Genomic DNA, 17,924 nt, shown 5'->3' with positions numbered 1-17,924 from the left:
ATACCACTGTTAGGTTATGATACATATGACATTTACGTAGATCATGCGGAAACAACCATTAACCCAGGAAACATATTATTTACACATAATCATATAGCATAATTAGATGCATACTCTTTGTTGCGTGCCCTCCCTAGCTGCGCCCGAACCGAACAAGAACAAGTCTTTTAGGACTCCAAATGTCGTCCCTCCGTAGATACACTAGTAGAAAAAACCCCTGTTGCAACCCCCTTGTTGCAGCGTACATGTAATAATACGCTTCAACAACCAGTAGGTCAACGCGGGTCAAACTTTATAAAGGGTTGTTGCAGCGTACAAATTAATTGCCCGCAGCAAGAGAGTTTTTTGCAGCGTACAAAATAAAAGCCCCCTGCAATAGCCCATTTATTTTGCAGCGTACAGATAAAAGCCCGCTGCAATAAAAAAATTTCGCTGCAAAGCTAATTAAGAAAAACATTTCGGATCTCAAACCTAAGGACGCTCATACTCCCTCTTCTTCCCTCAGCTTTCCCTGCGTACTCTCTCACCTCCTCATTCTTCTTCTTCTTCATCTGCTCTCTTTCTCTCTCCTAAATCCCTTCTTTCTCCGCCTGAACCACCACCTTGAATTCTGTCGCTGCCCTACCCCCTCCCATCGTCATCCCCGCAGTTCCTTCACTCCACCACACTCAATTTTACATCTTATCTTTCGCTTCAAGAAATTTGAAAGGGGTGACGTAAAAAATGGGAACCCGAGAAGTGTACGAGGAGAAGCTTCGAACTGGAAATGTGTATCACCATGATCCCACCATTAATCCTGGCCTCGGCACCCCTCGCTGCCCCCGTTGTCTCTTTCTCCTCGACTCCGATTCTGTATATTCTCTTTGACCCTTGTTAATTTTTTATTGTTTTATTGTTTTTCTCTGCCTTTTTCTATGCACATAAACTGTTCGATGATTTGTCTCTCAGAAATTTCTTGCATTTCTGACGATTTCCCTTTTTGGGTTTCTTTTTGATTTAGAAAAATGGTGAATGGACAATTACTTCTGTCTTGCACGATGCTACAGCTGTGGTATGCTCTCTCTCTTTCTCTTTGCTTATACCCAGATAAGCCTTCGAACTCAGCCGCCTTCGAAATTGAGGAGGTATAGTTTTCTAACTTTTTGTATTTGTTTTTCCCTAATTTCGTATTTTTAGGGTTTGCTTTCAGTCAATTCTTGATTTTCCCCTAATTTCGTATTTTTAGGGTTTGATAATATAAATTATTCTTATTCTTATTTTTTGTGTTACTTGATCTTTTGGTGATACCACATTACAACTATTTGAGCCACGCATCTCAAAAATATACGTTGGTAAAAATACTTCTCTGCGATAATGATTATGTTGAAACTACTGTTGATTTGAATCTTTAAGTTTTAAGCATGTCCCTTTTATGTTAGTTTATTTTTAATGACTTCGCAGTGAGTCTGTACTTCAGCCCCTCAACCAGTTGCCTCCTCCAAATGTCAAACGGGAGCTTATAATGCTTTCTTTACCGGCAATAGCTAGCCAGGCCATTGATCCTATGGCTCAGCTGATGGAGACAGCTTATATTGGCAGTTTAGGTTGAAATCTTATTCTTTATTTTGAATTTAAAAAAAACTTTGTTTTCTCTTATTAGTATTCCGTAGATTGTGTCCTTCGGTTCTTCTGGGGCTGTTATAGCAGCAGCTTCAGAAGAGAGAAAGCATGAGATGTAAGGTTAAGAATACCTTTGTTTCCCAGAGCACTATTCCCATTATGCTCATCCCTTTGATTCTTGGTGGCAGAATCGGGAGGCTTTGTTGAATATTAAGGTCTTAACTTTGAATAAATGATAATCTGGGAGGGAGTTTCCCTGGTTAGATGTTTCTATAATGGTCACACATTCACACTTGTAACATTGAATGTGCTAGCTGACTATTTGGTGGGTGGAAAATTATGGCTTTGCTAGCAGTTGTAGCTATGCCCTCCTGTAAAGTTGGTTATATCCTCACTACTGATTTGTATCTAATCACAAATCACGATCTATAGATAATTTGAAGTTGTTCTTCAGTATGTATATCTTGATTTGTCAAAAAATAGAATGTTAAATTTCTGTAAAAAGACTGGGTTTCTTTTCTAGGTAGGCATCCATCATGTATGTCTTTTGGCTTCACCATTTATGTTAATGTGTTCATCTTTTTCGCTTTACTTTTCTTGGTAACTGATGGATTTGGCACATCTGCGTTCTTCTTAGGTTCCACTTTTCAACATAATGAACAAGTTTGACGGGGAGACCATAACAGAAGTCGTGCGTCCTCAAATAGCTAGGATGCGATATCGTGTAACTAAACTGCCACCTTACATTATTGTGCACATGCAGCGTTTCACGAAGAACAACTTCTTTGTTGAGAAGAATCCCACCCTTGGTATGTATCATGTTGTGTCCTATTATTTTGGTGCTCGTGATGGGACTAGTCTGTGTCATCACAAAGTTGGTTTTTCTAATTATCTTCTTTATCTTCCTTTTAGTGCAACTTACCTTGTGTTCAACTGAAACAGTATTTTGTCAAACTTATACTTACCTTGTGTCCAATGTGTAAATCAGGTGTATACTTGCGACACTGTGTGCCTTTCCAGTTTCCACTTCTCTTATTACGTTACTTTTTTGACTCATTTGCCTAATTTTAAACTTATACTTTGTTTTGATTTATGATTATCACAAAAGTTGAAGATTGTGAATAATGTGTGGGTTTTAACCAAATAGGAAAAGCTTCTTGGATTAATAAGCATTTGTTGTTGTCCAAAGATCCTGATTTGTGAACAATAAACCAAATAGGAAAAGCTACATATTTTCTCAGAGTATTACACTTATTACATGTTTAATATGAATAGTTTTAACTTTCTAACACTCATTCCAATCTACTTATGCAAATTTAAGGCTTGTTTGGTCGTTATAGGTCATATTAGGCTAAAATGAGGCTTTTTTGCTCCCAAATATGAAATAAAGAACCTTAGGACTCATTTTAAACATATTAAATGTTTTATATGATTAGTTTTAACTTTACAAGACTTAATCCAATCTATTTATGCACATTCATGACTTCTTTGGCCGTTATAGGTCATATTTAGGCTAAAATGACATTTTCGCTCCCAACTTTGGTCTAACGAACTTAAAAACTAATTTCAAACTTATTACATGATTCATATGATTATTTTTAACTTTTCAAGACTCAATCCTATCTATTATGCACATTTGAGACTTGTTTGGTCGTTATAGGTCATATTTAAGCTAAAATGAGACATTTTCGCTCCTAACCTTGAACTAAAGAACCTAAAGACTCATTTTAAACCCTTTACATGATTAATATGCTTAGTTTTAACTTTCTAAGACTCATTTCAATCTATTTATTCACATTTAAGGCTTATTGGGTCGTTATAGGTCATATTAAGGCTAAAATGAAGCATTTTCGCTCCCAACTATGAACCAAAGAACCTAAGGACTCATTTTAAACTTACTAAATGTTTTATATGCTTATTTTTAACTTTCTAAGACTCATTCCAATCCATTTATGCACATTTAAGGCTCATTGTGTCGTTATAGGTCATATTTAGGCTAAAATGACATTTTCGCTCCCAACTATGAACCAAATAACCTAAGGACTCATTTTAAACTTACTAAATGTTTTATATGCTTATTTTTAACTTTCTAGGACTCATTTTAGCCCATTTATGCACATTTAAGGCTCATTGTGTCGTTATAGGTCATATTTAGGCTAAAATGACATTTTCGCTCCCAACTTTGAACTTAAGAACCTAATGACTCGTTTTAAACTTATTATATGATAAATATGCTTAGTTTTAAGTTTCTAAGACTTATTCTAATCTACTTATACCCATTTAATTCTTGTTTGATAGTTATAGGTCATATTTAGGCTAAATGAGGCATTTTCGCTCCTAACTTTAAAATAAAGAACCTAAGCACTCATTTTAAACTTAATACATGTTTAATATGCATAATTTTAACTTTATAAGACTCGTTCCAATCTATTTATGCACCTTTAAGGCTCATTAGGTCGTTGTAGGTCATATTTAGGCTAAAATGACATTTTCGCTCCCAACTATGAACTAAAGAACCTAAGGACTCATTTTAAACCTACTAAATGTTTTATATTCTAGTTTTAACTTTCTAGGACTTATTCCAATCCATTTATGCACATTTAAGGCTCATTGTGTCGTTATAGGTCATATTTAGGCTAAAATGACATTTTCGCTCCCAACTTTGAACTTAAGAACCTAATGACTCATTTTAAACTTATTATATGATAAATATGCTTAGTTTAAGTTTCTAAGACTTATTCTAATCTGTTTATGCACATTTAATGCTTGTTTGATAGTTATAGGTCATATTTAGGCTAAAATGAGGCATTTTCGCTCCTAACTTTAAAATAAAGAACCTAAGCACGCATTTTAAACTTAATACATGTTTAATATGCATAATTTTAACGATCTAAGACTCGTTCCAATCTATTTATGCACCTATAGGCTCATTGGGTCGTTATAGGTCATATTTAGGCTAAAATGACATTTTCGCTCCCAACTTTGAACTAAAGAACCGAAGGACTCATTTTAGACTATTAGGACATTGTCATTAGTTTCTTGAATGTTAAAATGTGATATTTAATTTGTATTTAATCTAATGTTTAATTTAAATTTCTGTTTTTGTAAAGGTCTACACTCCGAGGATTGCGCCTTATGCGAGGAATTTGATGTGGTTCGTGAGCAATGGGCTAAGTTTTTTACCAACAAGTATTTATTATTGGCTTTAGCGCGCTTGATCGAGTTGGTTTAGTTGTTATAGAATAAATTTTATATTAAAATGTATGTTTATGTTGAAATTGGAACATATATTTAAATGTAATATGTGCACTTTGGTTTTGGGATATATAGTATACAAAACTCCAGTTGTTGTTTTTATATTTGTTATACAGGTTGCGTTATTCTATTATTGTTTTGACAGGTTTCTATATTTGGTGCAAGGCACTCTAGGTATCCCTAAACAAAATTAGAATTTTCCCGCCAAAAGTGCTTTTTTGCAGCGTACATATATGTTGTACGCTGCAACAAGGGAAAAAAATTTGGCAAAAATTCAGACTTGTTGCAGCGTACAAATAAATGTACGCTGCAAAAAATTGAGTAATTCAGACTTGTTGCAGCGTACAAATAAATGTACGCTGCAAAAAGTTGAGTCTTTTGCAGCGTACATATATATGTACGCTGCAACAAGTCCAAAATTTTGCCAATTTTTTGGCACTTGTTGCAGCGTACATCTAAAAGCCCGCTGCAACAAGTCCAAAATTTTGCCAATTTTTTGGCACTTGTTGCAGCGTACATCTAAAAGCCCGCTGCAACAAATCACTTTTTGCAGCGAACATTGTACGCTGCAACAAGTTCAGACTTGTTGCAGGCCCCCCAGTTGCAGCATACGATGTACGCTGCAACAGGGGTCTAAAAGCCCGCTGCAATAAGGGTTTTTTCTACTAGTGATAGTCCACAGCACGTCCGGATCCGCCTTAAGATTGACCAACTAGAATCGCCCTTAAGGTACTAGAAAATTCGGCACTTTTATGAGCAAGATGTGTTTTAATTTTCTCTCAAAAAACTCACTTTTGAATACTTTGAAACTTGTATATAAATTATGACCCCTAGGCCTTTATTTATAGAGTTATGGAAAAGGAATCGTAATCCTAGTAGGATGCGAATTAATTGGAATTAGAATCCTACATGAATTCTATTTAATTAATTTATCCAATTAGGAATAGACATTTAATCATACACTGACTCTTGCAGATTCAGGAATCACGCATGAGCACAAACTCACACACACACGGCAGCCACAAGGGCTGCCCATGCGCGTGCGAGCAGCAGCCCGCGCAGCACGGCCCACGCAGCCGTGGCCCTTGGCGCGCGCTGGGCCTGCCTTGCGGCAGGCCTGGGCGCTGCCTTGGCTGGGCTTGTGGCGCGCATGCTTGCTGGGCGATGGCCTCGGCTTCGTGCTGGGCCTTCGTCCGGCAAGCCTCGTCCGATGCTAATTCGTACGATATGCTTCCGATTAAATTTCCATTTCCGGAATCTATTTCCGATACGAACAATATTTAATATTTCCGATTCCGGAATTAATTTCCGTTTCGAACAAATATTTAATATTTCCGTTTCCGGAATTATTTTCCGATTCCGGTAATATTTCCGATTCTGACAATATTTCCGTTTCCGGTAATATTTCCGATTCTGGTAATATTTCCATTTCCAATAATATTTTCCGATACGTACCATGTTTCCGTTTCCGGCAACATCTACGACTTGGATAATATTCATATTTCCGATACGATCCATATTTCCGTTTCCGGCAATATCATCGTTTCCGGAGTATTCATTTCTTGCCTGTGACGATCTTAGCTCCCACTGAAACCAAGATCCGTCGGTTCCGAATATTCATAGATGGAGTATTTAATGCCATTAAATACTTGATCCGTTTACGTACTATTTGTGTGACCCTACGGGTTCAGTCAAGAGTAAGCTGTGGATTAATATCATTAATTCCACTTGAACTGAAGCGGCCTCTAGCTAGGCATTCAGCTCACTTGATCTCACTGAATTATTAACTTGTTAATTAATACTGAACCGCATTTATTAGACTTAACATAGAATGCATACTTGGACCAAGGGCATTATTTCCTTCAGTCTCCTCCTCCAAATACATGAACCTGGTTGTCATCCCCCATAACACTCCTCACATCCATTTCCCCCTCTAAAACTTGGAAATGATTTGCAGTATTGACCCTCAAAGGTCTTGACATGGCTCTCCTGCTTAAGTTAATCACAGGGATAAAGTTCTCTTCATCAGTATTAGCAAGCATGTTGTCAGTCACCCCACCAGTGTTCCTAGTAATCACCACACCAGTGTTAGCATTCACCCCACCGGTGTTCCTACTTATCACCACACCAGTGTTAGCTACAGCTTGGAACCCACACCCTTTTCCCAGTAGCTTTCCTACATTTGGCCACATCATGACCAACACCCTTAAAGTGAGCACAAACTACTGGTCTCCATTCATATTCCACCCTTACCTCCACTAACTCCTTACTCTCATTGATAAACTTGATTGTTTCAGGGAAAGATTGCTCAACCAGAACCTCTATCTGAACCCTTGAAACTGGAGCTTATCCCTTCTTCCAGTGGCATTATCTACATGTTTCATCACTCCCAACTTCCCCACAATCTTACTGAGACTTCTCTCACCCAGTATTTGAAGTCCAGTTGGTGCAACTTCACCCAAATGGGGACAGATCTCAATTAATTTAATTTAAACATAAAAATATGCATAATGTTTTTCAGAATATGCGAAGCCAGCTTTAGAAACTTTTGGCGCAAATACGTTAGGCGATGGAATTTCCTAATGTCGGCGTGGCAGGCACATAATATTTCTAGCGCGTATAAGCTTTTATCGTTTTGTAATTTTGAAACATAATTGATCTGAAACATGCTTTATTCCGCTACAAATTTCTTGCGGCCAGGTGGAAGCGCTGGAAATTTGTCGTGCCTTCCTGGAGGGCACTCCATTTCTCTAGCGCCGACATGTTTGCAGAGCATGAATTTCTGGTGGATTCAACTTTTGTGAATTTTAAATCCTTGGCATTTTAAGAATTTTTATTTACGTTTTTTGGCCTTAAACTTTATGTTGAATAGTTTCACATAGCACGTAATTTTCTTAGCGAAACTATCACTTTTAAAAAAACATGATAATTATGCGCATATTAGTTTTATGCAGTCTCTTAATGGATTAGGCTGGGTACCAAAAGGTACCAAACCTATCGTTACTTACCATTCAATCCCCGACCGGAGAAGACAAAGACATTTACAAATTTTATCACAAAGAGCCTACGAAGATATACGCCGAGTGAATGTACACCGAAGGTTAATCTTTTTAGATAAGAGATTTGGTTTGGGATAGGTGGACTACTTTGAAATACGTTGAGTGGTCGTACCCCAAAGAGTATGCACCTCCCGTAATGAGGGTTGGACCTTAGTCTGTACTTCCAGGATGTAACATGTCAAGGAAGCCAGAGTTATGCGCTTCTCTAATTATTAATCCGTTCGGTGCTAAGTTTTAGAATATCAAGTCTTACCCGGTTAATCGTGAAATAAAAATTTAGCTAGGTCCCCAAACTATTGAACAGCCTATTTTTTGGATGATTCTAAATTTTTTTAAAAATTTTTATGAATGAATGTCACGACTACAAATCCAAGCGTCCAAAAAGGGCATATTTTGTAGTAGTGTGTTTCAGATACTCCCTAGCGGAGTCGCCACTGTGAGGGGGGGGGTCGAAAAGTGATACAATTTCCAGATGCACAACCTTTCTTTTCGAAGAATGGATTGGATATTGTAGTTGATTCTCATCTATTACCTCATGTTTTTGAAATTGATTAATGAAGGTATATTATCATGCATTAACTAGTTCAATGGAGCTGCCAAAACGCATCTCTTTCAAATCTTTCAATATCGATTATTTCTGCCTTACTATTCTTATTTAACCATTTTAAATTCAATTCTTGCAATTTCAGTTTCTTGGTTTACACCTAGTTCTTGTAGGTGTTGTATAATTTATTTCTATGTTCTATTTGACATTTTGATGTATGTTTATGCTTACTTGCATCACCTGCTTTCCATGATAAACACAAGACCTACAAAATCCAATCATGACTAATAAGATAATTTTTAGGTAACCGGACTATGTTTGCATTGATTTTGACTAATTCAAAATGATTTCGAAATTCTAGGTTTAATGTTCAAATTTGAAGCATGCTTAACCCGCCTAATTAAATTCATGGTAGGATTATAGGACGAAAATGATATTAGTATTGAACTTAGATACACCTTAGTTATTCTGAATCAGTGTTTTAGTCCCGAATCTGGATCTCTATCTTGTGTCAATTCCAATTCTTTATCTTCGAGTAATATCGTTTTTCCAAACGGTCTAGAAATTTTTTGTGGCGAATCTTTCAACATACAAAATTCAAAGTCGTAGGGGCATCCAAATATCTAATATTTCAAGTGTACAAAATTAGGTTTTATTAATCATGAACTTCATGTGGCTCCCCTTTTGAGGGTAGCATTCTGAAAAATCAAGTCCCTTGGTGCATACATGATTTTTGATATTCTAGTTCAAGTTTGGTGTTTTTAACATTTTGGTTAAATAGTTTGTTACAACCACTAAAATTTGACATTCGAACCATTTTCAATTCTAGCCAAAAGTTACCACCTACATCTGGCATGAAGCTCGGCCTTACCCTTGGCCCAAACCCGATGCTTTCCCTGAACCTGAAATTTTCTTACTTACATCGAAATTAAATCTACCAGAACCTCTAAAGTGTTTATGAAATTCTAAGTTGGAACCGAATTGTGCTTGACTTTGCCTAAAGCTTGGCCCGACCCTTGGCCCACACTTGATGCTTGGCCTGAACCTAAAATTTGATTAGTTCCTTTGTTACTAAAGCCATCCAAGTTAGAATCGAATTGTGCATGACCTTGGGCTTGTGCGTGTGCTTGGGATTGGGCTTGAACTTGGGCTTGGGCTTGGGCTTGGGATTCAACTTGACCTTGTTCTTGTGCTTGACCTTAGCTTACCCCTGACCTCCGCCATAAATTTCATTATTTCCTCCTGCACCATATCTACCGGATCCTCCAAATTCTTGATTAAGATTAAATTTTGCATCACCTTGATGTTTGACATAAAATATAGAAAATAAAAAATTTAAAACATAGAAGTTATATAATTAAAGATTGAACTTATTCTAATTCAACATAAATATTAAAATATTTTCTTCAATCTTTCAAATGAATTTTTAGATCTTGTGTAGTTACGTACAATGAGTTTGCAAAAACAATTTCTCCATTACATTCATGCTTTCCTTAATATAAGATAAGTGTTAGTAAACATAAAAGGAAATGTAGGTAAAATGTACAGAGTAAAAATGTAAGAATTGCTATATTGAAAACTATTTAGGTATATTTTCAATAATCTTTACCTCTATGCTGAAATCTTCCTCCCAATATGCCTCCAATTGGAAGAAGAAAAGTCGCTTCGGTAGCTGTTATTGTTATCTGCACAAATTAAAATAAAAAGAAGGGTGAAAAACATTCGCATAAGAAAACTAAAAAAAGAAGAAACTAGCCATATCACTGACGACGAAAAAAGATAATGTGCTTTACAAAAAGTATAATTGTTACCTTTACGATATAAGACTCCATTGAAAGTTTTTCAATAGATTAATATCTATGTGAAATATAGAGATGGATAAAATCTTTCTTTTTCTATATTCACTTTCTTTTTCTTTACTCTTTCTTTATTAACTAAGATGGTGATAAAAAAAATTAAAAGAAAGTTTAAATATGTTTTGGTGTGATAAAGAAATTTGGGACTTAGTATTTAAAGGATTCGAAAAAATGAATTATCTTCCACCATACAATAATTTGCGGAAAGTTTTAGGACTAATGCATGGCTAAAAATATAGTGAGATTTTCAAACAAGCAAATGTAACTGTATTATTTCTAATCTAGGATAGAACAAAATTTACCTAATGGAGAAATTAGGACTATTCTGTTGATTAAAACTGATGAATATTTTTATAGGTTTCAAAGAATGAGTTAATTTTTTGCATCCTTTGTGATGGACTATATTACTAGTTAGAAAGATAAGACCAAATTTAAATGCTACATATACATGCAAAATCTAGTTTATATTTATACTATATTAAAACATTACTTGATTTCAACCGTTAGAAGCAATCTCAAAAGACAAGCAACGATCTTTACTTATCTTAAATTTTTTAGTAGCCAAATTAAACTATAAACGAAAATAAATAAATAAAAAACTACGGCAAACAAATAAATTATGATTGTTTGATGTTTCTGAACACAATCATATCTAAATGTATATGTTTTTTCGTAGAAAGATAAATAATTAAATCCACATTTGTTTACGACGACGTGTTGTTTTGTATGTATATGTAAATTAATTATAAAATTTCAATATAAAAAAGCCAAAATATTTAATTACATGTCAAATTCTTATAATAAATAATTATTTAATAAGTTAATTCAATTACTCCCGTGGTCTTAGATTAGAAAAAATGAGATAACGGACAAGAGTTCGTAGTAAGTTTTGTTCGTCGAATTAAGAAACCCAAATCCTTGTGCATATATATAAGCTAAAATAAAATTAACATGTTTTAATTTATAACAACTAGTGCATAGCGTATTGTAGGGGTTTTTTTTTTTCTCGTACGTGCTCTTTTGTATTTCCCCTACGAGAATATGGACTTGGAGCTTTGTATGTTTTTGGATTTCGAAGGAGTCACCACCAAAAAAAATTAAGGGTCCCGTTTGGAAAGACCAAAGTTGACTCTATATCGGATAAGGCATTGAATCTTAGAAACGGATGGGTGAGATTCTGGCAAGGGAACGAGATGCTTATTCCGCGAGCTTTATAAATTGTATCCAAATGCATGGCAAAGAACATTTTCGAATAACCCTAGTCATGGCACTATGTGGGTTTGAATTTAGAATTCGAACACATAGAATTTATACTTTTGTATTGTGACCACTTCTCTTTAAAGTTAATTTAAGGGAACCTAAGGCCGGTTTGTCCGAGAAATTATCTTTATTAAGCGTGGTGTAACTTTGTATTTGTTGTATTTAGCATGTGAGGTTATGAAAGCGATAAACAAGTAAAGCAACATCACAATAGAAAATAAATGCGTAATTAGTAAAGATACATCACCACCTAGAAAGGGACTAGGTGGGAAACCACATTGCCTAGAAGGACTAGGCAAGTAAAGTTGCATAAATAATAAGTGCGGAATTGAAAGGTGCAACATTTAAAGGCGTTATTGAAATTGCAATATTGAAGTGCATAATTGAAAGGCATTATTGAAATTGCGGTATTGAAATTGAACTATTGAATTTAAGATCCGAACGCCAAACGACTTCTTAAAAATAAGTGCGTCCGACACGGATTCAAGTCTAAAATTCTCAACTTTAGGACAAGTTGCTCATCCCAAAGTGTCTTAGATTTTGGACATAGAAATTGAACTTAAAATATTGAATTTTGAAAATTGAACTTGAATTTTGAACTTAGGAGTCTTGAATCTCAAAGATTAGACATTTGAATGTTGAAAAGGTTTTATCTTTGATATGCTACATGTATTGAAATGATTCTAGTTTAAGGAAGTGATTACAAACAACCTTAAACATCATTGAATCTTGAAATTTGTACTTGAATATTACAAACACCTTTTAATGTTGAAAAGGCCTCACCTTTGATATGCTCCATAACTTGAGATGATTTTAGTTTAAGGAAGTGATTACAAACAACCTTAAACATCATTGAATCTTGGAAATGAAACTTGAACTTGAATATTGAAAAGTGGAGTACGTCTTGAATCTCGAAGATTAGACCTTTAAACATTAAAAAGGCCTCACCTTTGATTACTCCATGTTTTGAAACATCATGGAATCCATGGATTTGTATTTGGATCATTGAAAGTGTTGATTTTGTAAAAATGTGTGATTGTTGTAAGTGACACTTTTAAGAGTAAAGGTGCCAACTTTACTAATCATTTTGAATGAGAAATTATAGAAACATATATAGTAGATTAGGATTGGGATTCGGAATTACCTAGTTAGGTTTAGGTTAGAATTCGTCTTGGAGCTCCCAATTGCTTGAAAACTTGAGATTTGTATGGGATTTTTGAAGAATTTTTATTTTGATTTTTGAGAGGCAATTTTAGAATTACGACGTTGTGATTGTAATTTCCTGCCCTAAAGTGTTGGAAATTAGGGTTTTAAATATGAAAATGAGGGGCTAAACGCGAGGTGACAGCTGCGCCCAGCGCAGCAACGACACCTGGCGCCACTGACGTGGCACAGAAGATGCCAAGCAAGGACGATGACGCCGTCCTTGCGTTTGGCTTGTAGTGGGCGTACCTTTGTAAGAATTGTACTATTTTTGGCACGTAGATTTTCTTGGTAGTTAAGGAAGTTTGCGACTAATAAATAGCCGTTTCGGGTTTTTGAATTTGGTTTTACGGGACGAGGCCCGGCTTGCTCTGTTTTTTGGGTCGGCGCCCGAATTTTGATTGCTTAGTGTTATTTCGACTGGAAAAGGCCTTGTAAAACCAATGGAGTGGTACATTGGGTGAGATTATACTTGGATTTTGAAATTGATTTTTGGATGTTGCATTTTGTACCGAGTTCCGTGATGGGAACGGTCTCGGGGATTGGATTTTGAACCTTGGATGTTGGAATAAGTTTTAGAAATTGCGACTTCCGCACGGAGTTGTTCCAACCACCTAGAAATGATAATGGTATAGTCATCATCCCAATAGGGAGACACGATTAGGTGTTTACACTTATGCACGCATTGCGTGAGCGAAAATTTGAGGGATCATTATAATTGCGTATAAAAATAAATATCCATATATTGTTTTCAAGTACCTACTCCCTCTGTTCTGTAGATGCGCACATTTGACCCCTGGCCCAAAGCAAAAAGTTTGATGATGAAACCAAAAACTACGTGTCAACGCTCTCCTGACTAAGCAACAAGCATCCTACAGCTGACTGAAATTATCAGTTTACTATGGAACACATTAAGAGAGTACTTGATGATATTCCAAGCAACAAAGTTTCTAGAATGGATGGGTTTGGTAGTCTATTCTTCAAACAATCCTGGAACACCATGAAAGATGGGTTCATGCTGTTGTAACTGATCTTTTCCTTATTGGTAAAGTTATGTAAGAGATAAATATTACTTCCATTACTCTTGTTCCTAAAGTTAGTGTGCCTGCAACAATTGGGGATTTCAGGCCAATAGCTTTTTGTTCTGTGATTTAGAAGTGTATTTCTAAGCTCTTATTTGAACATCTTAATTATTTACTTCCTGATATCATCTCCCACAACCAAGGAGCATTTGTAGCTGGAAGATCTGTTCTACACATGTGCTTGTCTGTTAAGATTTGGTGAAGATCTATAGAAAGAGTCAACAAGCACAATGTTTCTTAATGAAGTTAGACTTGAGGGACGCTTATAATACAATCAAATGGGGGTTTATTAGGGAGATCATGAAAGACCTTGGGTTCTCTTCTCACTTCATCAATATAATCATGACTTGCCTTGCTACTGCTTAGTACTCCATTTTAATTAATGGAGTTCCCACTGATCTTATTCAGCCTTATAGAGGTTTAAGACAGGGTGATCCCCTCTCTCCTCTTCTGTTCACACTCTGTATGGAGTACTTCTCCAGAATTATGGTTACTGTCATTTGAATACCTCGTATTTTTTGGTATTTATAAATATATTTAATTATATTTATAAAGCATTTTTATGATTTTTAAAATTTATATAACAACATCTCTGCAATTGCAGGGGTAAGTTTGCGTACGTTCGACCCCCCCTTACCCCGCTTCTTGCGGGAGCCTCTTTGAGGCAATGGGGTAATGATAATGATGATATATTTATAAAGCATTTTTATGATTTTTAAAATTTATATAACATTTAATTATTTTTAAATTTATTTTTATTTAATTAAAATATTTATTATTTTAATTAATTATAAAACGAATTTATTTTTCGAATTCGGAAATATATTCGGTTCGGTTTATAAATAGTTGGAATTAATTCTAAGCCCAACTCGTTCCACTAGTTCAGCCCAACTGAGATTTCTAATCCCAATTTCCAATTCAATCCCGACCATCTAAATTGCAAAGCCCAATGTATAATTCCTAAGCCTAGCCCATTAGGGATTGGGGAAGCCTATAAATATAACCCTCATGTTGAATTGATCCCCACTTCCCTCATTAATTTTCTCTCTCCTCCTCCCTTGCACCTGATTCTCTCTTTCTCTCGTCCCTCTCTTGCCCTCTCGTCTCCTAGCCCGCACAACAACCGATCATTCCTTGCTCGTCGCTGCCTCATGCCTTCTTGCACCGCAACCCCTCGCCCTCAAGTCCTCTTGTCGCTGCTGCCTCTCGCACAGCTCGCATCCGTGCACACCCCTCCCTCTCTCTTTGTCGCACAGCACTCGTGCCTCTCGCCGAGTGTCTGTGTTGTTGCTTGTTTCCCTCGACGCCGCCCACACGCACACTCCGTTCTCTCCCTCTTGCTCGATGTCGTGCCTATGTTGCCCCTGCCTTTGTTGCTTGCTTCGCACACACACACCAAAACATGTGTTGTTGTGTGTTATACTCCGTTCCTTTGATCCTTTTTTGCACCCAATCACATTCAAATCGTGATTGTACCATGCGATATTCCGGCTTGGTATAATTCTCTTCTTTCTTGCGTATTGTTTTCCAATTCCGTATTTAAAATTATATTATTATTATTGGTTTATGTTTTATTAAACTGTTGTGATCGAATATGAACACCGAATTTGAGGATTTATGTGTTAAGATGATTGAGGAATATTTTATATTGGCGTACTATAACTTTTAGATTAGTTTATTTAATAAGTGTTGATTTTTAAAGGTTTAAAGTGATTTTATGACTAATTAGGGTCGGGGTTTTAATCCTAATTTAAATGAAGGATTGATTTACATAATTTAATGTTAATTTCAATTAATGGAAATCAAATATAATTTTCACAATTATTTCAAGGTTTAAAAGTGTCGATTTTGATGATTTTAAAGGTGGAAAATCAATGTTTTCATACTAGTACTTTAGTTTTTCAACTAAGACTATTATTTCACTAATGGACAATTAATTTCTAACTAATTTAAGGGTTTTAGAATTTATAAAAGTTGCTGGAAATTTAGTGAGCATGAATAATAATTGGTTTTCATTATTTTAATAATAGGAGGTGATTTCTAATCTTGAGTCGTGATTCGCAAAGTGGCCCCCGTACTTAGATATTCGAGGTACGTACATGTCTAGGGTGACCACCGTTTACGTGAGGACTTTTGTTATACTTTATTGTTGTGAATCATGTGGCTTGGATTATTATTAGATTCATGTTTGATGTGTGAACAAACATGTTATGGATTATTATAGAATTTATGTATTCTATGTGAGCGAGCATGTTGTCACTATTTATAATCGTGGAATTTAATGTCAAGCATGTTGTTCAAGTATTATTATGCATGTATGGGTGTTTCACATGCAAGGGCTTATTATTATGCTATTGAACGTAATGTCTAGCATACTTTGAGCCAAGTATTCGTGCCTCGTTGCACTATTTATTCTACCCCGTATGTAGGGTATGTTTGGGATGTCTATGTGAATTGAACTAAGGATTTTTCGTGCCTTGTGCACACCCCGCTTGTTAAATTGCAATGCCGGGTTATCTCAATAGCATATTGAGAAGGAACAATGGGTGTAATATCACTTGAGTCTTATATGTCGATCACAAGTCCTAATGAATTAAAAGAAGTGTTGTTTGGTTGCTTTATTTTATGTCATGTTGATGTTTCTTGAGTTCACCTGGTGAATAAAACACTAATTAACGTAAAGTGCAACCAGAAAAAGCTTTAAAACTATTGGAACATATATACCTTGAGTATGAATAATGGGGCGAGTCTTACCGGAAAACATATACTCCTACAATGATACAAGACGTTGTTTCATTCTTTCTTTTTATGCGCTGGAATTCCATCGGTATGGTCCGACAGTTGGTATGGTCCGACAATGATTTATTTTCATTTATTCTGGTGTTTGGTGGGCTCCCAACACCCTTCCTTGTATGGATATTTCTCCTTACCCCATTCGAAGCTTATTCTTAATTAATCTATGAGTCAAGAGTCGTGTCAAGTGTCGAGTCTTGTCTCCATGATTAAATGTTTATTAAATGGCTTTTGCATGTGGATTATTTATATTGTTTGAGTGAAGCATGTTAGACTAGGATTTCATTCTAGCTTGTTCGTTCTCATCTTTCACTGGCTTCGTGCTTCATGTTTCTTTTGGTCATGGCCTTTCCTTAATGATCCTTTGATGATCCACCATTGCATTTGCGTTGTTAGGGAGTAGATTTTAAATAACAGGTTTGTAGAGATAACTTGCGGGAGAAGTCATCGAGCATGGGATTGAGTTTGAGAGATGTGTTTTCTCCTGCATAATAAACTCTATTATTTTACTAGTCATGACTAAATAAATTATTTAATTTTCTAGTTAATGGATTTTAAATGATTAGGTTTTGGGCCGTAATGGTTCCGAATTGTATGGAGGCTATTACCTATTAATTATGTTTTAAACATTAGTTAATTCCGATGCGTAATTTCGGTAATAGCCTTAATTGTTATCACAGTGGTGGTAATATCTTAGTAATTCCTTTATTTTATGTTGGAAAATGGATTTATAAAATCAAGGAATTATTAGAGTGTTACAAAGTGGTATTCGGGATTATTTTTGTTAATAATAGAATTGGACCAAAGTCAATCGACTAAATTTTTTTCTAGACAAGATTATTACTGTTAAACAAAGTGCTTCTATCCCAGGGCGCTTAATTACAGACAATATTCTTGTGGCATTTGAGTTGTTTCTGTATGGGAATACAGTTAAAAACATATTAACGCAGCGGAATAATCATCAAAGCCAGAAACCATGTATAAAGTACAGATCAACCAGACTTACGTTTGTAGCGTGTTTTCCCTAGTTCAATGAATCACGAACACGAACAAGAATTCAAAATGTCGTTCCTCTACTTGGTTCACCGGCACGTTCAGATCCGTCTTGAGATTTGTAGCTTAGACGTCACTCAAGATGTTTTAGCTTTTAGGGAAGAACAGTTTGAACTGATGTATCTTTTTGAGAATATGGTTTATCTTTTTGATTTAGGTTAAAACTGATGTACCTAAATTAGTTGTGTGTGTATGGAAAAAACATAAATTAGAATGGTGA

The 17,924-nt window shown here is 35.6% G+C and overlaps 1 protein-coding gene and 1 long non-coding RNA gene across 6 annotated transcripts; one reads left to right on the top strand and one right to left on the bottom strand.

The window, feature by feature from the left end:
- Positions 1-220: 220 nt before the first annotated feature.
- Positions 221-4,956, top strand: LOC130464349 (uncharacterized). Of its 5 annotated transcripts, none has more exons than XM_056833883.1 (4): positions 221-852; positions 1,001-1,051; positions 2,237-2,408; positions 4,710-4,956. In XM_056833883.1, exons 1-4 carry the CDS (start codon positions 724-726, stop codon positions 4,829-4,831), a joined length of 474 nt encoding a protein of 157 aa, XP_056689861.1. In that variant the 5' UTR covers positions 221-723; the 3' UTR covers positions 4,832-4,956. The 5 variants fall into 5 exon arrangements, 2 of the variants coding, with proteins under 2 accessions (XP_056689861.1, XP_056689860.1); XM_056833882.1 differs by having other exon boundaries at positions 226-852; positions 1,001-1,124; XR_008924731.1 differs by lacking the exons at positions 221-852; positions 1,001-1,051 and adding exons at positions 1,136-1,331; positions 1,441-1,583.
- Positions 4,957-9,079: 4,123 nt separating this feature from the next.
- On the bottom strand, positions 9,080-10,420 carry LOC130464166 (uncharacterized). Its single transcript, XR_008924493.1, has 3 exons — positions 10,269-10,420; positions 10,067-10,142; positions 9,080-9,756 (listed from the first exon to the last, which is right to left on the bottom strand). It is a non-coding gene; the product is annotated as an uncharacterized lncRNA (long non-coding RNA).
- Positions 10,421-17,924: the final 7,504 nt, after the last annotated feature.

Source organism: Spinacia oleracea, chromosome 6 (assembly GCF_020520425.1).
Source record: "Spinacia oleracea cultivar Varoflay chromosome 6, BTI_SOV_V1, whole genome shotgun sequence".
Classification (NCBI taxonomy): domain Eukaryota; kingdom Viridiplantae; phylum Streptophyta; class Magnoliopsida; order Caryophyllales; family Amaranthaceae; genus Spinacia; species Spinacia oleracea.
Note: the sequence above shows the minus strand (reverse complement) of the source record. Positions and strands in the feature narration are given on the sequence as shown.

What these genes read in the sequence shown, in the direction of transcription:
- LOC130464349 (XM_056833882.1), top strand. Translation starts at nt 767, where the DNA reads ATGTGTATCACCATGATCCCACCATTAATCCTGGCCTCGGCACCCCTC. An exon ending in TTCTCCTCGACTCCGATTCT is followed by an intron (nt 853 to 1,000) that starts GTATATTCTCTT and finishes TTTTTGATTTAG; the next exon opens with AAAAATGGTGAATGGACAAT. An exon ending in TGAGAAGAATCCCACCCTTG is followed by an intron (nt 2,409 to 4,709) that starts GTATGTATCATG and finishes GTTTTTGTAAAG; the next exon opens with GTCTACACTCCGAGGATTGC.